This window comes from Mus caroli, unplaced genomic scaffold (assembly GCF_978045245.1).
Source record: "Mus caroli unplaced genomic scaffold, Mus_caroli_1 scaffold_4, whole genome shotgun sequence".
Classification (NCBI taxonomy): domain Eukaryota; kingdom Metazoa; phylum Chordata; class Mammalia; order Rodentia; family Muridae; genus Mus; species Mus caroli.
This window is the reverse complement of record NW_028227259.1, coordinates 152,471,006-152,492,032: the sequence shown is the minus strand read 5'-3', so window position 1 is coordinate 152,492,032 and position 21,027 is coordinate 152,471,006. Positions and strand designations below refer to the sequence as shown.

The 21,027-nt window shown below is 47.8% G+C and overlaps 1 protein-coding gene across 1 annotated transcript in view; it reads left to right on the top strand.

Moving 5' to 3' along the window:
- Positions 1 to 21,027, top strand: part of Slc7a1 (solute carrier family 7 member 1) — a 72,903-nt gene that overhangs the window by 39,215 nt on the left and 12,661 nt on the right. The window contains exons 3-8 of the mRNA XM_021162329.3: positions 8,444 to 8,827; positions 12,992 to 13,150; positions 15,382 to 15,538; positions 18,614 to 18,732; positions 19,293 to 19,515; positions 20,691 to 20,830. Coding sequence (XP_021017988.1) covers positions 8,458 to 8,827; positions 12,992 to 13,150; positions 15,382 to 15,538; positions 18,614 to 18,732; positions 19,293 to 19,515; positions 20,691 to 20,830 — 1,168 coding nt within the window. The 5' untranslated portion in view covers positions 8,444 to 8,457. The remainder of the gene's footprint in view (positions 1 to 8,443; positions 8,828 to 12,991; positions 13,151 to 15,381; positions 15,539 to 18,613; positions 18,733 to 19,292; positions 19,516 to 20,690; positions 20,831 to 21,027) is intronic.

Genomic DNA, 21,027 nt, shown 5'->3' with positions numbered 1-21,027 from the left:
CTGGTCTATTTTTTTTAAGCTGTTGGCTATATTTTTATAAAACCAATAAAAATGGTTCAATATTAATAATTCCACATCGTTCAACTTGATTCTATAGAAAAAGACTATTTCACCCAGCCCATCGTTACAGTGGTTGATAACATTTAAAGTTGTGCAGGTCCTGGGCGTGCCCCGGGGCCTGGTGTAGGGCACACAAACATTTCCCAGTCAGTTGTAGGTGAATTTGTTTCTTTTCGCCTTTAATTTTGGAAATTTCCAGACAGACCCGCACGGAGACAGCGGAAAACATAACAAATCCCATGGACCTAATTACCACCATTTCCTACGTAGACACAAGGTGGGCCGACCTTGCAGGGAGCCTCTTATCTTCTTTATGCCCCTGTGCTGTTTGTTGGTTTCATTAGAGATTTTTCTTCCTCTAATTCAAAGGCATTGTGTGCTCAATATAGGTGGGAAGACAGTAAAAGTTCAGGAAATAAAAGAGCCCTATTATCCTCTAAGAGAGGCTATGGTCTCAGTCACCCTGCCCTGAAATTTTTTCTTTTCTTTCTTTTCTTTCTTTCTTTCTTTCTTTCTTTCTTTCTTTCTTTCTTTCTTTCTTTCTTTCTTTCTTTCTTTCTTTCTTTTTTTTCTTTTTTTTTTTTTGTTTTTTTTTTTTTTTTGTTTTTCGAGATAGGGTTTCTCTGTGTATCCCTGGCTGTCCTGGAACTCACTCTGTAGACCAGGCTGGCCTCGAATTCAGAAACCCACCTGCCTCTGCCTCCCAAGTGCTGGGATAAAAGCCATGTGCCACCACTCCCTGGCTGAAAATTCTTTATATACTGTTTTTGATACTTTTGCAGATATATAATATTTCCACCATCATATTTAATCTCTCTGACACGTCTAGAGTTCCCTCTACATATGTTTTTCAAGCCTGCTGTCTGTATGACCTCTAAAACCTTCCTACCACAGCCCTGGGTGGTTCATACAACTGAAATGACCCACTTTTACCTCCACCCTCTGGTTTCCTATAGTTCAAAGCTAGCAGCAGTGGGTGAGTAGTGTGTATGTGTGTGTGTGTGTGTTACTTTGAGTCACTCCCTTTGTGTTAGGAGTGACCAGTTAAGTTGTCATTAAATGCGAGTCAATCATCTTGTACTTGTGGATGTCAGATGGAATGACAAAGTGAGTTGTCAGGTGACGGGAGGCATGTTTGGACAATGTTGTGTCCTTTGAGCCAGAAATGAGAAAAGCTGCACATGATTACCCTGGCTGCTTGGCTGGGATTCTTAAGCTGGCTGAGGGCGAGACCCAGGTCAGTTAGGGTCTGTGGCCTGACTCTGTTACAGGACAGTTAGGTGGCTGGGGGTGTGACTACTGTGCTTGAGGCTGTGGATTTGACCCTCAGCACACACACACAAAAACAAACAAATGATAATACCAAAACAAACGAACAAAAATCCAACCCGAAATTGAGTCATTTTAGCCCAGTTGGCAGAGAACACCACTTTTGATACTAGGTGACCTGAGTTCAGATCCTGTCCTTGCTTCTTTTGAGTTATGTGAGTTGAGCAATCCACCATCAAACTCCACCCTTCTCTCCTTGTAAGAGCTCAGAAAGTTGCAACTTGCCTGACTTCGGGGATGATTAAGGAGACAAGGCTGTGCCGGCCTGGCCTGGCTCTGATATCTCTCTCATCTTTTGCCTAACGGGCCCAGCTCATCGGTTGGTTTTATCCCACACCCCGGTTCCCTTGTCTGCCCCTCGTTTTCCATAGCTTCTTTCCTTTGTCTACTTTCGAATCATTGGAGTTCGTAGGAATTGCGTGTGTTGGTCACCAAGTGGAGGACTGAGACATTGCTAGAAGTCTGGAAGGTAAGGTGTGGTCCCTGGCTCAGGTGGATGTTGGTGACCAGCCCAGGTTTGTTAAAGGTTCTGTTGACTGAACAAATGAATGAGCTGGGGATGTGTTAGCTGATCAGTTAACCGGAAGTGAAATTAGCTTTTGCACGGAATCCTCTGCCTCATCCTTGGTCGAAGAAGATGTTTCTAGAAGGAGCCAAAGAAGTCAGCATTCCATCTCAGGGGAACACGAGTAAAGCCTATTTTATGGACACCCTGGTTCCTTGGGCCCAGACCCCAGTTAGCCCTGCTCCACTGGGGACTGTCCCTGGGAAGCTTGGGAGCTCCTGTACCCACTTGTACATGCCTTTGAAAGGTATCTGGGGTGTCCCTGAGAGGAATCATTGTCCGGGTTGGTTCCTTCCCACACCCAGGGTGGGTGGTCTGTGGTTTGGGTAAGGAGCTTTGAAAGAGCATGTGTATGGTAAAGCAGACAGAATCAGTGGTGTCTATATCAAAGCAGGTTCAAAACTCAGTGCGAACTTGGTGGCTTGCTTTGTAATTAAGATTTAAAAGGAAAAGAAGGGGGTGAGGCAGAGGAGAAGGATTAGTTAGTTGGATTTTCATCCTGTCTCCCCATGCTTTATCCCACTGGGGTCTCACAAGATCTGCTCTAGTAAGACTAGTTTCTGTGTGTGTGTGTGTGTGTGTGTGTGTGTGTATGTGTGTGTGTGTGTGTGTGCACACGTGTGTGCATGCCATGTGTGTGCCAGTGCCTGTGCAGCCAGAAGAGGGCATTGGATCTTCACGGGCAGGCTTGGTGTCCCATGAGTCCACTACAGCCGGCATTCACTCCCAAGCTTATTTGTTTGAGCCTCTACAAGGTATGTATAGGGTATGTAGACCCTGCTCAATCATGTTGGAGCCTTGAGTAACCCGAGGTCCTTAGCTGCTTACCACGTGGTTGAGGGCTGAGGCTCTGTTGGTGCTTTTTCCCCTCCACTTCCCATCTTTGGATTACAGCCTGTGGGTATGAAGTGTCTTCAAAGGTCCAAGTGTTGAAGGTTTATCCCTAGCTGGTGGGTCTTATCATTAATCGCAAAGCCTCTACTTATTCAATGGATCCATCCACTAATGTATCATAATTCAGTGGCTTGCAGTACTTGGGGGAGACATGAGGCTAGGGGGCATGTTCTTGGCTGTATCTTTGCCTAGGCCCCATCTTTTGTCTCTCTGGCCATGAGATGAGCCTTTTTGATCTAGCACATGTGCAAGAGACTATGAGATTCTGCCTCAGGCCTCCAAGCGGTAAAGCCAGCTGATCATGAATGGTAATATCTGAGCCAAAAGAAATCTTTCTTCCCTCCGGTTGTTTCTCCCGGGTATTTTGCCACTGGTGGATACCCTGTGGGTTTTGGAAGTCATCCAGAGCCATGCCAGGCCCTCAGCTCTGAAGTGTCCTTCCTGCAGTTCTCCCACATGATGAGGGTTTTGTCTCAGGATGGATCTTCGCTCTCTGGGAGCTCTGCCTTTGGCCCCTCTTGGATCATAAGGAATATAATGAGGGCTGTGGGCTTTCTGATTGTGTAAAGGGGAGTTGAAGTTAAAGTTACCAAGACCTGGACACCTGGTGGGTGCTTTAGTTTGGCGGTCACACTGGCCCGAGGGCTTCCTGTGATAGGCTTGAGAGACCCATTCTGGACATTCTGTGAGTGTTAGGAGAGGGCTGCAGTGTGAAGTGAAGGCTCTGGATGAGCTACTTTGAGCCTCTGTTGTGGGTGGGATGGCATGATCTTGGTTCTTCAGGAAAACTGTGACTCTTAAGCCACAGTTCAGCCACCCTATGAACCCAAGTCTCCTGTCTTGGGACCCCTTACCCTGGTGGAAGTTGTTGGAGTCATTATGTATTTTTTAAAGATTTAATCCTCTGTAACTGGAGATACAGATGGGTTTGAACTGCCATATGGGTGCTGAGAACCGAACCCCAGTCCTCTGGAAAACAGCCAATGCTCGTCTCTGCTGAGCCATCTCTCCAGCCTCTGTGTGGTTGTTTTGAATGGCTAAATTGTTTTGTCAGACGTTATTATAAATTATTCATAGTTCTTATTAAACAGGAGGGACTCTTTCTTCTGCCTCTTTTACTTAGTGACATCCAGAATGAAGTGAAATTTCACTCAGTATTCGAGACAGCTTCTTGTATTGGACAGTGAGGACTTTCTCTACGTTATGGACTGGGTTTTTGTGAATGGAGGTTCTGAGATGCATATTAAATTGCTGACACTTCTCCTCGTACTGCTTCTCCTCTTCATACCGCTTCTCCCCCTCACACTGCTTCTCCCCCTCACACTGCTTTTCCCCCTCACACAGCTTCTCCTCCTCACTCTGCTTCTCCTCCTCCTTGCACCACTTCTCCTCCTCACTCTGCTTCTCCTCCTCACACTGCTTCTCCTCCTTCTTACTCCACTTCTCCTCACACTGCTTCTCCTCCTCCTCACTCCGCTTCTCCTCCTCACACTGCTTCTCCTCCTCCTCATACCGCTTCTCCCCAGGTTAGCAGTGTGTCTGTCCTCCTATGCTTTGTTTCCTTGGGAACATGTCCATTCAGACCGGAAGTGAGTCCACTAGGTCAGTTCTCTGGTCGCCTTGTCCGTGACCCTGGTGGCTCTTCTTACCCTTTCCTTTCCGCCCACTGTGTCACCTTGATCACTGCTAACTGGATCTTGTTCTGTTCTGGCCTGGTGCTCCGTGCAGAACTCCGTGGCTTCTCCCACTGTAAATGCCTCCACCCTTAGTTGTATATTGGTCCTGCCTGTTCCCTGATTTTATTCTCTCTTAATTCAAGTTCTTACACCTGGCTGTCTGTTATCTGCAGGGGAAGTGGAAGTGGGTCCTGCTTTGAAATCACTTCCTTCCACTTATGTCATCAAGTCTCCTGCTCCACAGTGGCCGGTATCCTAGAATGTTCCTTTTGGATCTCTGCTGGCAGGGCCCTGTGTCTTGGGCACCCTGCCCTTCCTTATGAAAACTCCATGCACCGAGATGCCACAGCCCACCAGGTGCAGGGGTTGGTCACCTACCATGTTGTCTCTAGTGACTGTGCTGTGGCTTCTTGAACCCCTTACAAATGCAGACTGTTTTCTGTCCCTACAGTGCTTCACACCGGTCTGTAGGCAGGAGCTGGCCATTAGGGGACAGACCTTTCTGAAAACCCAGGAAAAGTTCCAGCGTGTTAAGGTTTTAAAGAATGGTGTTTGGGACGATGGTGTCTAATAGCCACTTTCTGGCCCATATCTCCCTTAATCCTTTAAACTGGAGGGAATAGATGATTAAATCTTGAGACTGAAAAAGTCCCATCATCCAAATTTCTAAAGGCTTTCTGAACCTCTGACTTATTGGATTGTTTTAATTTTTTTTAAAATTATTTTTATTTATTACTTTTGTTTTCTTGTTTTGTTTTTGTTTGTTGTTTTAGACAGGGTTTCTCTGTGTATCCCTGTCTGTCCTGAAACTCACTCAGGCTGGTCTCGAACTCAAAGATCCTCCTGGCTCTGTCTCCCAAGTGCTGGGATTAAAGGCATGTACCACCACACCTGGCCATTTCTATTTCTTTTAAAGATATATTTCTATTGTTTTTAATTGTGTATCACACACACACATACACACAGACACACAGACCAGACACACACACACAGAGACACACAGACACACACACACACAGACACACAGACACACAGATATAGACACACACACAGAGGTACACAGATATAGACACACACACAGAGGCACACACACAGATATAGACACACATACACACACTCACACAGTGCCCACGGAGGCCAGAGGGTTCAAATCTCCCAAGCATGGACTAGTTACAAGCAGTTGTGAGCAGCTAAATGTGGGGAATGGGAATTGAACTTGGGTCTTATCAATACCTTAATACAAATCAGTGAGAACTGTGTACATAATCAGCCTAGTCCCTAGATCCTGTCTTCCACACCTGGTGGCTTCAGTCTCAGGAAGTTGGCCTCCGTCTGCTGCTGGGATGGGTAGATTCATTTCGGATAGAGAAACATCATCTTTTGTATTACTGCTGGTTGAAAGTCCTGTTTGGAGTCCTGGCCTGAGTGGAAGAAGTGGAAGCTATAGAAACCACAGAGGGCACCTTTCTGAGAGTTTTAAAATCCCTCTGCAGAGATGCATGGGGTATTTTCTTAAAATAAACCCTGGGTGTCCTGAATGAATGTCACGTTTCCTGTCACCCCACGAAGCAGAAATGGACACCCGACTGAAACATGATCCCGTCAGGAGCTCACAGCACCCGGCAGCACTCCATTCCGGTGCCTTGGTCCCAGCTTTGCCCCCTCTCACTTCCCTGTCACCGAGGGCTACGCCAGTGACAGAGAGTCTCTTTTTTTGTGCCTGTGTTTGGGGGAACTGTGAGCCGCAACCCCGAGGCTACACTGCCTTAACCTCTTCATTTGATGCCTGCAAACCAAGATCTCCTGCCTATATTTGTACTTCATGAAGCCCCTTCAACATCTGGGAGTTGTTCTTGGAGTGGGTATTATTCATTGGTGTCCTGTCTGTGCTGGTGGTGACCCAGGTATGTCTGTGCCTAAGTATTCTGCACCCAGGCATAGCCAAGAGAGCCATTTTGTCCCATCCTGAGGTCTCAGAGTTCACTTTCTGCCTTATGGAGGTTCAGAAATCTATTTCTTGGGTGTGGCTCTCAAGAGTGTGACCACGTAGAGAAGTTACTGTACTTTTTAAAACATGCCGGGGCTGGACACGGCAAGAACTCTAGCTCTGCATCCTATTCTCAGGCCTGCAACTTCTTTTTATAAAAAGAACATTCTCACTGGAGAGGTGGCTCAATGGTTAAGAGCACTGACTGCTCTCCCAGAGGTCCTGAGTTCAAATCCCAGCAAACACATGATGGCTCACAACCAGCTGTCATGGGGTCTGATGCCCTCTTCTGTCACATATACATAAAAAGAGCATTCTCTAGCACAGCCCTCTGTTCCCAGGCTGGCTAAACCTTCTCTGTGAAGAACATCTTAACTCAAGTGTCTGTTTACTGTTGTTTTGGTCCATGTGCCCCTGGTGTCCAACAGTAGCAGGCCTCTGTAGTTCCTGCTTCTCCTGGCCACCCAGAGCCTTGCCCCAACACTCAGGAAGCTTTCTACTTCCCAGGCGCACTGCCTGTTTTGCAGAAACACTCCAGCATCTGTACCTGGCTTGGGTACTTGCAAACATCGTCCCTCCTTTGTACAGTGTACGACACTGGAAAGCCGTTACACGCTCTTCCTGGGATCTTCAAATTCTAGGGTTCTGGGACTTCCCCTCTCAGTGACAGGCCCGTGTTTCTCATTTCCTTGAGATTCCACCCCCCCAGCTTGGTGTCAGCTTGGGGCCACATTTCCTTCCCACCTGCAGGGCTGTCAGGATTCCAGATGAGGAGAAGGGCAGAGCGTTGTGACCCTGTTTGACCGTGGCTATGAGTTTCTAGTCCGCATCTGTGTGGAACGACAGGGGATTCCCAGGTCTCACAAACATTTGCTCGGATCTTGATAATACCATTTTCTATAGGGCCGGCAGATAAAACACAGGAAGAAGGGTCCACAGTTCCTTAGTGACTCCGGGGCCTGCAGTGATGGAAGGCCCGTGGGAGGGGTGGGGACAGAGACCTGACAGTATTACCGTGTTTTGGATAGTTAGGAATAGACTTTTTCAGGTCAGTGACTATTTTCCAGACTGGGACTATTTCGTTTATCAGCGACTTCATTGTTGATCTAAGTTAGGTCGATACAGGTGAACCACTGAGTGGTGATAGCCCAAAGTCATCCTGGTGCGCTGGCTGCTGCTGACCTAGACTCTTCATCTGAGAACAGCTTTATGTTTAGAAATATGGTGAGGATAGTTGAAAGACCCCCTCTTAAATCCCGTGCCTGGTTTCTTCTCTTGTATGTATGTATGTATGTATGTATTCTAAGGATGGATCTGATGGTCTAGAGCCTTCCTAATGCTGCGACCCTTTAATACAGTTCCTCATGTTGCGGCGACCCCCAACCATAAAATTATTTCCTTGCTACTTCGTAATTGTGATTTTCCTAGCGTTCTAGATTGTAATGTAAGTATCTGACGTGCAGGGTGTCTGACGTGTGACCTGCAAAGGGGCCATGACCCACAGGTTGAGAACCGCTGAGCTAGCTCGTAGGTTTATGTGTTTTAATAATCACGATACCATTTGGTTTGCCCTTCATCTTGTGTGTCCTGCTCAGTCACAGCTGAGGCTGGGAACAGTGTCAGTCACTGTGTTCCCGGTAGCTAGCTATGAGTTGTATCCATAGGCGGTTTATCAGCCAAGATCTTAAATGAGTGTGGAAACGAGACCCTGGCAGGGCCGCTCTGTGTCTCTTTCTGCATGTCCTGGAGAGCCCCAAGACTGGGAACCACAGAATCTGACAGTTGCTGCTGAATACTTCAACGGAAATATTTTAGCAGTAGATGAATTTATGAAGGGCCTCATGCCCGTGTTTCAGTCCTGTGACAAAGTGAGGATTGTAGGAGAAACTGTGGCAGTCACTGAACGGAACACTTCTTTCTCTTTTCTGACAGATTCGCTCAGCACAATGGGCTGCAAAAACCTGCTCGGTCTGGGCCAGCAGATGCTGCGCCGGAAGGTGGTGGACTGCAGCCGGGAGGAGAGCCGGCTGTCCCGCTGCCTCAACACCTATGACCTGGTAGCTCTTGGGGTGGGCAGCACCTTGGGCGCTGGTGTCTACGTCCTAGCCGGTGCCGTGGCCCGTGAAAATGCCGGCCCCGCCATCGTCATCTCCTTCCTGATCGCCGCTCTTGCCTCCGTGCTGGCCGGCCTGTGCTACGGCGAGTTTGGTGCCCGTGTCCCCAAGACGGGCTCAGCCTACCTCTACAGCTACGTGACGGTGGGGGAGCTTTGGGCCTTCATCACTGGCTGGAACCTGATTCTCTCCTACATCATCGGTAAGTCCTCTGGTCCTCTTCAGCCTGCAGCCTTTGTCCTCTGACCCATTTGTTAGGGACACTCTGCTCTCTTCTCTCCAAAGACTAATTTAGTTCCCCAGCTTGACCACTCTTGCCCCTCACTTTTAACGGGGATTAAGCTGCCTTGAGGAGTCCCTGTTGTGACTTTTCTCATTTTGTATCTGTTTTAGTTTGCTTTCTATAGCCGAGATAAACACCAAGACTAAAAGCAACTTGGGGAGGGGAGGGTTTATTTCAGTTTACAGGTTACGCTCCACTAGGGAGGGAAGCCAGGGCGGGAACCTGGAGGCAGGAACTGAAACAGAGAACGTGGCAGACCACTTCTTACTGGCTTTCTCTCCTGGCTTACTGAGCCTGCTTCCTTATGTAACCGGGACTTCCGACACAGGGGAAGCTCAGTCTTCCCATGTCAACCATTCATCAAGAAGACGCTGCCGCAGACCTGCCTACCGGCCATTCTGGTGGAGATGATCTTTAGGCTAAGGTTCCCTCCTCCCAGATGACTCCATCTTGGATGAGTGAGAAAAAGTTAGCCAGTGTGTGGCACCTGTGACGAGGACCAAGCCGGGCCAACTGGGACCATTCTTGTTAACGGATACATGGGTGTTAGGATAATTCTAATTTAAAAAAAAATAGTTTCATTTCTGTTAGTCTGTTCCCGCCTTAACTTAGGTGGGGTTTTACTGCTGTGAACAGACACCATAACTCTTATAAGGACAACATTTAGTTGGGGCTGGCTTACAGGTTCGGTCATCAAGGTGGGAACATGGCTGTTTCCAGGCAGGCATGGTGCAGGAGGAGCTGAGAGTTCTACCTCTTCATCTGAAGGCTGCTAGGAGAAGACTGACTTCCAGGAAGCTAGGATGAGGGTCTTAAAAGCCCACACCCACAGTGACACACCTACTCCAACAAGGCCACACCCAATAGTGCCACTCCCTATGCTGAGCATATGCAAACCATCACACACCTATTATTACAGTCAACTTATAGGTAACACTTCAGGAAACACAGAAAAGCTTAAAGGGAAGAGAAACACCCAAGCTGATAACTATTATAAATAGTATTTTCCGAATTTTGGACTAGCCATCTTACTGGAGATGTGTGACATTGTCTGAACAGTTAGGGATGCCCCATCGGTTAACAGGGTTGGGTAGAGATGCAGGGGGTTCGAGCTCAGGGCTCTGCATTTATGTCCTTCCACTGGGTCATACTCACAACCCCTGAGTATATTGATTTTTAATCTTTTTATAACGCAAAATATCATAGTGGTTTCTCCATGATAATATTGCTACTGACTGTCGCCGCGTATAGAGGTTTATAAATTCAGGATAACTTACTGCATGTCCTGGCTGCACGTTGGGATCACGAATCTGCTGTCTTCCTAAATAATTACTTTGTGTAGTTATAGTATAGGCCAGAGCCACACTTTCTTCCCCCGGAAACTACTTCCGAGGCAGAACGTCTAGGTCAAAATTCCTGCCTGTTTTAAAACCATTGTTCACTCTGGTCCTCCATGCCCCCCCCCCAACCCCTTTCTTCACGCACTTCACTGACTGAACACAGCATTCAACATGGCCACCCATGACATCTAAGGTCCTGTGAGCCACCTTCAGGAACCTCTCGGTTGTGGCAGACTTGCGCCTGCGTGGAGGATGTGTAGCCACCTCAAGCTATTAGGCAGAGACAGAGACCGGATGCTCAGGGGTCCAGTAGGCAGGTGGCCTCTCTCTTTCAGCGGCCATGGCGTCTGGGAGTCCGCAGAGCTTGTTCTAACGGTTCTAATGTAAAATTCATAACGATCTTTCCTTTCCGTTCAGCCTGCAGACGTGTGACCACAGATGACTTCTCGGTGGGGATGTAGCTTTTGTAAATGGGCTGTTACGTTGCCAGTGGGTTTACCTAGGCGTCAAATACAGTGAGCTTGAACTGTTGGCTGCTGTTAGACCAACAAAATAATAGTCTTGTTCCGGAGCGCTGCGTGCCTGGCTAAGATGCATGAAATCTGTCTGGAAACCTCCACTCAGCCTTTGCTACTGAGGGAGGAGAGTTTTTCAGTTTTAAACATATGTCCATGTTTGTGCAGTTTTTAAAGCCATGATTCTGAAATGGGAGCAGGGTGTGGCCTTGGAAGAAAGGCTGGGGTATCCAGCAGGGTGGGGTTTGGAACATCACTGCAGCAAGCTGGCATCTTGAAGCATGCATGCAGGCAGGCAGGCAGGCAGGCCATTTTTCTTCATTAGGCTCGTGGCCTTCCTGGACAGAACTTCTAATAGCTGGATGAAAAATGAGGTGAAATGTCTAAGTTGTCGGGAAAACAATTAGCATGAGAGCAAATAATGAAATTGAATCCTTGTATGGATCCCTCTGGTGTTCTGTGGAGAATTCAGACCACAGTTGCGGATGGGGCCTTCTGAAATGCAAGGAACATGCCAGATGCGAACACTGGATCTCCAGGGTCATTTCCTGACAAACGGCCCTGGAAAGGCAGCCGGTGTCTTCAGAAGGGAAGGAGAAAGGGCGGGCGAGGGCAGCCAGGACTGTCAGCAGTTGTCGAACAGCCCCATCTTGTGTTCTGTGCAACTGCGGGACTTGGGATTGTTGCATGGAGGTGAGTGAGGCAGGGCCTTCACTGTGGACCTGCCCTCTGTGGGTGCCATGGCCTCTGGGTTCAGGTACAAAGTGGCAAGCTGACTGATCAGGGTTGACCTGAACAGGGTTTGGCCCTGAGATGGGGTTGCCAAGGTTTTGTGTGAGAGTGGGACTTCCCCAAGCAGTGCTTCCCAGATGGACCAGTTAGTTACCCATCTTAGCAATGCGTTCTGAAGTCAGGTTCTGGACTTGTCCTGATGAGTAGATCTGACTAAAGGCGTCAGAAGGCATCAGTTCATAAGGGCAGTTTATGTGTAAGTTTTTATTGTGATAACACACAGTGCATGTGTGTGTGTATGGACATGTATGCTCACACGTGTATGTCGTGTTTTAAGTGCATATCCAGATGCTTCCAAAACTCCTCAGAGTCACATAGTAATAAACACCTTGCAAGACAAAAATCTCAAAATGATGGGGTGGCGCATGCCTGTCATCTTAGCCCTTGGGAAGCAAAGACAAGAGGATGGCAAGTTCAAGGCCGGGCCAGGCTGTAGACCTCGCTTCAGAAAATCCACACCCGCTCCCCCTCTGTCTTAGTCAGGGTTTCTATTCCTACACAAACACCATGACCAAGAAGCAAGTTGGGGAGGAAAGGGTTTATTCAGTTTACACTTCCACACTGCTGTTCATCACTGAAGGAAGTCAGGACTGGAACTCAAGCAGGTCAGGAAGCAGGAGCTGATGCAGAAGCCGTGGAGGGATGTTCTTTACTGGCTTGCTTCCCCTGGCTTGCTCAGCCTGCTCTCTTATAGAACCAAGACTACCAGCCCAGAGATGGTCCCACCCACAAGGGGCCTTTCCCCCTTGATCACTAATTGAGAAAATGCCTTACAGTTGGATCTCATGGAGGCATTTCCTCAACTGAAGCTCCTTTTTCTCTGTGATAACTCCAGCTGTGTCAAGTTGACACAAAACCAGCCAGTACACCCTCCATGCCCCAAAATACAAAAACAATTAAAATACGGTCAGGTCGGTCCAAAGTGCAGGTGATCTACCACAGCCTCGAATGCCCGAGCCCGGGAGCAGAGCAGTCTCCCCCATGGTCATGGGCAGGGATGACTGGTCATTGAAGCTCTCCAGCATTGCTGAATGTTTGTCCTGAAAAGATAAAAATTTGAAGTGCAGTTTCTGCTGAGTGCATATTGCTATTGCTGCTAACAGAGTTGAAAATTTTTCAATTTTTCAATTTGTGGTCAAGATTTACTCTTCTATACCAGTTAAGACACACACACACACACACACACACACACACACACCCCTCTGAAACACACACTATAGATATTGGCTATGGATAAGATATACTTCTCTCCAAGTCCTAGCAGCCCCAGGGAACCTTGGCTTCACCCCATCCACTGTCCAGCTGCCCCTTCTGTTCATAGCTGACTGTGGTTCAGCTGCTGCCACCCGTGACATTGTGGGGCTGCTATGACATTGGGGGCGGGGACCTGTCTGTTAAGTGGCACTCTCTGATTGTCACCACGTGTTTTGTGGCAGGTACTTCAAGCGTGGCAAGAGCCTGGAGTGCGACTTTTGACGAGCTGATAGGCAAGCCCATAGGAGAGTTCTCACGTCAGCACATGGCCCTGAATGCTCCTGGCGTGCTGGCCCAAACCCCGGACATATTTGCTGTGATTATAATTATCATCTTAACAGGTAAGGCCCCATTTTGACAGAAACACTGTGTTGGGGCGATGGGCAAAGCTCCTGTGTGTGTGTGTGTGTGGGGGGGTGTTACATTGTTTCTTACATTTATCCATTTGTTTGTTCGTTTATTGGTGGTAGGTGGAGCCCAGAGCCTCACTGTGCCTGGCCAGTGCTTTTACTGCCAAGCAAATCCCCAGCTGCTCTTGCTTTCTGGCTTCTTTGGTGCCTCCCCCCATTTCTTTGGTTTATTTTATAAATATATAAACAATTTTATTTTCTCCCTGTCCCAGTGGTTGCTTCCAGATCATTCCAGCCTTGGCTTGTGTAATAGCTGCTGAGGTCTGTTCATAGAGAGAGCCTCAGACGTCAGGATATCTCCTGTCCCTGGAGTGAGGTTTTGTAGCTCTGAACTCCCTTTGTCCGACTCCGTGGATGGTCATTCATTCGGGTAGGAACCTAGAGGTTTGTCTGCCAGGAAATTGTGGAGCAGTGAGCTCCTCTCTAGAAAAGGATTGTGTATCTCAGGCAACTTGGGTAGTTTTACTTAAACTTCATAGCCATGGAAACACTCCTTCAATACATAAGTAACAGGGAATTTGAAAATCCCAGATACCGCAGGACACAGCCAATGGTAGCTTCTCGTTAGCGACATTCATCTGTGCCTCGGATGCTCAGGCGGGCATCTTTCTCCACGGAGCATTTACCAGGAACACATAAAGCGTCAACACAGATAGTTCTCACCAAACATTAGAAGTTAGAAAGTCTTGGATGAACCTTGACAGCCCCATACCCCTATTTCTGTGTAATTTAAGTCATCCCACCGGGACCAGACTTGGCAGTATTTTTGGTCCTGCTAACAGAAACCTGTATCAGGAGATAAGTTCATATAACTGTTGTTAGATTTTTATCTTCTTAAACACGAACAGAAGGGACACTAAATCAAACAGTGCTCTGTAGCTTAGTGAAATCTTCCCCTCTGGTTAATTATTCATTATCTTATAATTTACCTCATATATGCAGTGTTTCTATTTATAGATATGTAGAAGCTGCCCACGGAAAAATCATTTCTCCAGCTATACTGGTTCCTGGGTGACACTGGGCCCCTTTTCAGATCCATCATGATATGTTAACCTTCTTTCCATCACTATAACAAATGCCTGGACTCACGTGGTATCAAGAAAAAAAAAAAAAGGCTTATTTAGGCTTACACTATTTGAGGCTTTCTGCCCTGTTACTTTGGGCCTGTGGGCTGGCAGAATTTTGTGATGGTAACATGGATCTGAGCCAAACTGTTCATTCATGGCTGGAAAGAGAAAGAAAGGGCCCAGTCCTGGTCTACAGTTCCTTTCAAGAGCAGCCCCAGTGACCTATAACCACCTGAATGCTCTCTGCTTCCCTATAGCACCACCTAGTGGAATAAACCTTTACTACATGAACGCCACCCCAGCCCCTCTCCGTGTGTGTGTGTGTGTGTGTGTGTGTGTGTGTGTGTGTGTGTGTGTGTGTGGCGTGCACTTAAATTCCAAACTGTGTGGGAGTCCCCAGACTGGGAGAATGCCTTTTGGGGTTCCTTGTCACTTGATCTGTTTTTGTTTGTTTGTTTTTGTTTTGTTTTGTTTTTTTTAATGTGAGTTTATGAGCTAGAATTGGTCAAACTTAAATACTCTCTTATACATACTAAGTTTGAGGAGGCACCGTGTATGCTAGCATTTCCTAGAACACTAATAATTGCTCCTAGCAACATGACCAATATCTCTTAAGTTAACCTGCCTCATTCCCTCACCTAAAACTTCCCAGCCTACCAGGAAGCTGAGCCACGTGCCATGTCCTCAGAGAGAATCATCTCTTTTTAACTTCCTTGTAATATCTTTCCCCTGCTTGGTGCGTGGACCAAGACTCTGGGCATCCTCAACCAAGGGGATGCTCTTTGTGGAAAACTGACTGCCAGGGTCCAGACTTCTGCAGGCCTCCATTGCCCTGTGGTGGCATCTCTGACCCCTAGGAATCCAGAATGAGCTCCCCCTGTCTGTGGCTGCCTTGATCTTTGCTCTAGAGCAACAGCCAGTTCAGCCATGTTTCCTGAGGCTCACAGAGAACCTGGGGTTCCCATGCCCATTGGTTTCTCTCTCCCCTCCACCTTTTTGCCCCCCCCGCCCCCCCCCCCCCCCCCGTCTCAGAGTGAACTAAACCGGTAAGTGGCTGAACCATCTACATGGTTTTCTGTTTGTGCCTTTTCTTAGGACTGTTAACTCTTGGCGTGAAGGAGTCAGCCATGGTCAACAAAATCTTCACCTGTATCAATGTCCTGGTCTTGTGCTTCGTCGTGGTGTCGGGATTCGTGAAAGGCTCCATTAAAAACTGGCAGCTCACGGAGAAAAATTTCTCCTGTAGCAGCAAGTGAGTTTATTTCGAGTGTCTCATCAGCCTGTGGCAGTTATCCATATTTGCTCTTTTAGCTCACAGATAATACCGTTCATAGGATAACACATAGCTTTAAATATTACATGCTTTTAATTTATGTTGTAAAGGTGCCTTGTTTTGCCCCACCTCCACCCCCACCCCCCCCCCCCACCCCCGGTGAAGTAGCTAAAGAGTTTTTCTTTTTAAAACGAATTGGTTAATGTATTTACTGTGCAGACCTGGCTGGCCTCTCATTCATAGACATCCACCTGCCTCTGTGCACCACGACATTCTCCTGCAGCGTCTTCAATGTGTTCTAATTACAACGTGTTCTAATTATTTAGGAAACAAAGGCAAATCATTGCAATGTCATTTTAATCTTCTTGGTCAGATTTTCAGGTGAATCTTGACGTCCCAGGACATACATGCACATTGTCCGTGAGTCTATCCTCATTAAGGCTAATGCTTGAGTCCCCGTGAGGAAGAGACCTTTGTCAGACACCATGGCTTTTTAATGGTGGCAGCTGGCCACTTTGGAATCGCAGGTGTCTTCCTTTTGTTCTGTCCTGCCTGACGAGAACGTCTGTTGGCCTCTTGTCTAGTTAGTGCTGGACTGGGTGTGGGGCACACCCCAATTTTTGCAGAGCGGGGGAAATAAAATAAGGTACAGGGTATGCCCAGGATATCTGAAGATTGGCCTGGAACACCTCTTCCACACACCCGCCCTGACTTGACCGCACCCCTCTGCCTCCGTCTTCATTCCTTTTACCAGAGTCCAGAGAGTAACCACGTGTATGACCTACAAGGGAAGTCCTAGGCTAGCGATCTGGACAATGCAGTCACCAAAACCACATTTGTCGCTGGTGACAGACCAGATGCCAAGCCTGTCCTATCACTACAGTGGGAATGGGAAGATGTTGAATTAGATACATAAGACTTCGCTGATACTACCCTCCTAGAATTATCAGTTTAAATAAAAGTATCATTTACTTCCCTAAATCCAACTATGGAGAAATAAGGACTTTGACTGGCTCACTCTCAAACGTTCTGGAGTTAGTTATATTTATGCCAAATGCATTAGTCCCCATGAGTGTAAGGTGGAGTGGAGCCAGCTTCAAGTACGTTTTGAAGTCCACAGTAGGGTTTGGAGACTCAAGAGAACACGTTTTCACTGGTTGCTATTTACAGGCAGGAGTGAAACACAGAGGCCGCTCTTGTTTCCTGGTGGTCAGCTGAGATTTAATTTTGTTAGCGCAGGTTGCTTGGGCCAGCAACAGTAATTCCCTAGTCATCCCCACACTGGCCGTCATAAGGGACAGTTTATACAGCACTGGTCTCCTAGACAAGGTGGCATTTGTTGCCCAGGTGGAGCCTTTAAGTCTGTCTGAAGACTAGAGACACTGCTGCTGGGCCACAAGGGACTCTGCCACTTTAGGAGCCAAGTTCTGCCGGCCTGGAACCTGTTTGTTTTATTCAAGTCTATAAATGGCCTTGTTTTACTTATTCATTTTCCTTTTTCCAGCTGTAGATATCTATTTCTCCCGATAGCCCTGTGTACACATGTATGATGTTGCTTGTCTGTCAGCGACAAGCCCACACTCCCCCCGCCCCAAACCCCATCCATCACGTGGAGGACCTCTGGTAACGATCTTAGGATGTCCTGAGTGCTTCTCTGTGGCTATGGGAACACACTGACAAGGAAAGGATTAGTTTAGTTTATACTTCCAGGTCACAGTTCATCATTGGTGGAAGTCATTGGTGGAAGTCAGGCAGGAGCCTGGAGGCCTGACAGCACATGTTGGGGAGCAGAGGTCTGAGGAGAAGTGGGGCAAGGTCTCTGTGGAAGGTTTATCCTTGCTCTTGGGTGCTGCACCTATTCCATCGGTTGGAGAAGGCTGTGTGAGCCCCTTGTCGGAGTCAGAGCATCTGTCGTCAGCAAGGCACCCAAGCTTCTGTTTCTGGTCCGCTGTCCACATGGCAAGCTCCGTCTTCTCCACCTTCATTTAATAACTCGACTTTGCTTGTCTTTTTTTTTTAAAGATTTTATTTATTTATTTTATGTATGCAAGTACACTGTAGCTGTACAGATGGTTGTGAGCCTTCATGTGGTTGTTGGGGATTGAAGTTTTAAGACCTCTGCTTGTCCCCTAAGAAGAAAAGGAAATTTTCTGAGGAGCCTGAAGTTGCTGCTAGCTTCACAAAGAGCAGCACAAAGAAAAAGAAAAAGTCCCAGAAAGCACAGGAGGATTAGAACGGACCTGATTGGTGGGAGGGGCATACCTTGTGGTGGCAGCTCCTGCCCATAATAAAACCCCAATAAAAACAAAAACAAAAAAGACCTCTGCTCGTTCTGGTCGGCTCGCTCAGGCCCAAAGATTTATTTATTTATTATACATAAGTACACTGTAGCCGACTTCAGACGCACCATAAGAGGGCGTCAGATCTCATTACAGATGGTTGTGAGCCACCATGTGGTTGCTGGGATTTGAACTCAGGAAGAGCAGTCAGTGCTCTTAACCGCTGAGCCATCTTGCCAGCCCTACCTTGCTCATCTTTGTAGGCCCAGACTCTCACTCCACAGGGGCTGCCGCCCAATGTTTCTTCAAAGCAAACCTTCAGTGGAGGCACCCCCACTTTTGCCTACAGCCATATCTCCCTCCTGTATACCAGTGCTTAAGGGATCTAGCGGTTGAGTATAAACAGTCTGCCTCTGTAATTCCTGAACTTGTTTGGAATTTCTGGCTTTAGACTTAAGCTCCTGGTACATACACGACCTGGGGAGGAGGGTGAGCAAAGAGCCTTCCCACCTGTGTCCTGTGTCCCCGAAGACTCCTTCCTCTCCCTACCGTTCTCTACATACAAAATACTTCTGGAAGGGCTAATCATGAGTGCCATCAGGGCTCCGGCCCCGGAGCAGAGGCCTGACACTCACTCAGAGTCCTCACTGGAAGACTAGGGACATCGGCCAGAGAGACTGAAGCCCTGTCCTTCTCTTCCGAGCTGTGATGTCTCCAAAAATGGAACCGTGCAGCAGGTGTTCTAATCTCTGCTGTTTTGTTTTGTTTCTCCTAGCGACACATACTTGAAATACGGTGAGGGAGGGTTTATGCCCTTTGGATTCTCTGGTGTCCTGTCAGGGGCAGCGACCTGCTTTTATGCCTTCGTGGGCTTTGACTGCATCGCCACCACAGGTCCGTGGACTCTCGCACCCGTGGGGCCCTGCTTCTTTGCAACCACCTCCAGTAATGCCTTTTCCTCTTGGCACAGGCCACTTGCAGCTCTGGGTCTGTGGGAGTAACTGCAGAGATTTGTCACTTCCTGCTGATCGCTTCTCACCCCCCAACACCCCCTAGGAGCAGTGCCTGGCAGGAAATTACATCATTAACATAATGAGGGCTCTGCTGCTAGACTGGGACAATGACAGCGTGGCTGTAGCCTGATTTCATATCTGCACGCGCAGGCCTTTGTAATAACAACAGCCGGGCAGGTTGGATAGATCAGGCTCCCTTAAGCCTTTCAGCCTTTCTCAGCCAAAAGAAACAAACCTCTCCCTTAGCTGAGCCGCCATAGAAGGGTCGGGAACACCCTCCCGGGCTGTGGTTATGCGGTGGGCGTTACTGAGGGCGTTACTGTCACAGGAGGGCAGAAGACCCCCATGGGGCGTGGCTTAGCGAGGTTGACCATGCGGAGGATGTGATAATATTGCTACTCCTCCCCCTTCCCTCATTGGCTGACACCCTGTTGCTTCTAGGGGAAGAAGTCAAGAACCCCCAGAAGGCCATTCCTGTGGGCATCGTGGCGTCCCTCCTCATCTGCTTCATAGCGTACTTTGGCGTGTCCGCCGCTCTCACACTCATGATGCCTTACTTCTGCCTGGACATCGACAGCCCGCTGCCTGGTGCCTTCAAGCACCAGGGCTGGGAAGAAGCTAAGTACGCAGTGGCCATTGGCTCTCTCTGCGCACTTTCCACCAGGTGAGATCAGCTTCAGCTTCCGAGTGCTCCCAAGCCCAGCACCCCAGCGTCAGTGGCGTGTCTCGTTGTGTTTTAGCCCAGTGGAATGTTATACAGCTGTGTTGTGTTATAAAACGTGCTCCCTTTTATCCATGGTGAGCATGGATACACTGGATGCCTGAAGCAAAAGATTATTTCAAACCCCATATACACAGTATTTCCTTTTACACACACACATACACACACACACGTGTAATGTATAGCATTTGGCACAGTAAGATTGACACCAATAGCTAAGGGTACAATGGAGGCACTATTATGTACTGACATTTTAAAGATTTACTTGTTTATTTTATGTTTATGAGCACTCTGTCTGCATGCCAGAAGAGGGCATCAGATCCCCGTGTAGACCGTTGTGAGCCACCATGTGGTTGCTCGGAATTGAACTCAGGACCTCTGAAAGAGCAGCCAGTGCTCTTAACCGCTGAGCCATCTCTCCAGCCCATGTACTGACCATTTTAAAAAGTAGAATGATCAATTGCTTATTTCTGGAATTTTCTATCTAATATTTCCATACAGTAGTTGACACGGGTTACAAACTACAGAATGTGAGGGTCGGTAAGGGGAAACCACCACAATATTGTGAAGAACTTGAGCCGATGTCTGTACATGATACTTGGCAAGAAAATTGTTTTCTGCTCATGACTTTGGCCTCTGAACCAGGCCCCCTCTTTGATCACTGTATTTTGGTTTTTAGTTTGGTGTAAGGCAGTAGCTCCTTTGGATAAAGGAGCAGGTGTCTTTTAATGAGACATATACCCCCCCACCACACACACACACACACACACACACACCCTGTGCTTCCCCACCAGCTTGTGTAAACAGGAGCCATTTGCTAACGATCAGCCTCAGCTAGGAATATTTGCAGACACAAATGTGAAATCTCCCTTTATGGAGGTGGCTCCTGGATCACATCTCTTCTCTGTCAGGGGCCCCTGTTCTTACCATTGGTCTTAGCTCTGTGATGTTAACTTTGTGAAGTGCCGCACCTTGTAGCCCTGGGTGCCGGGCAGTACGGAGGGGAGTTGATCTTGGTGAGAGCAGACGCCCCTCCTTGGAGGCAGCCTTGATTGGTTCCCTGAGGCCTTGTCTGCCAATGACCTGGTTTTTGCCTGTTTTGCCTTCCTCTCACCCAGTCTCCTAGGCTCCATGTTTCCCATGCCCCGAGTTATCTATGCCATGGCTGAAGATGGATTACTGTTTAAATTTTTGGCCAAAATCAACGATAGGACCAAAACACCGGTAATCGCCACTGTGACCTCAGGCGCCATTGCTGGTAAGTGTGCACTTACCGTTACAACTCGTTTCCCGGGCTGTTACTAAATCAGCACACGGAGGGGAGCAGATCTCAAATCTTCGTCGTCTGTGAACTGTGAAAAGCTGCAGCTTGTCTATTAGAACTTTATCAGACTGCCCCTGTTCACATTCAGGACTGGGCTCACCAAAAGATAACTGCGTTAATTTTTTTAAAAA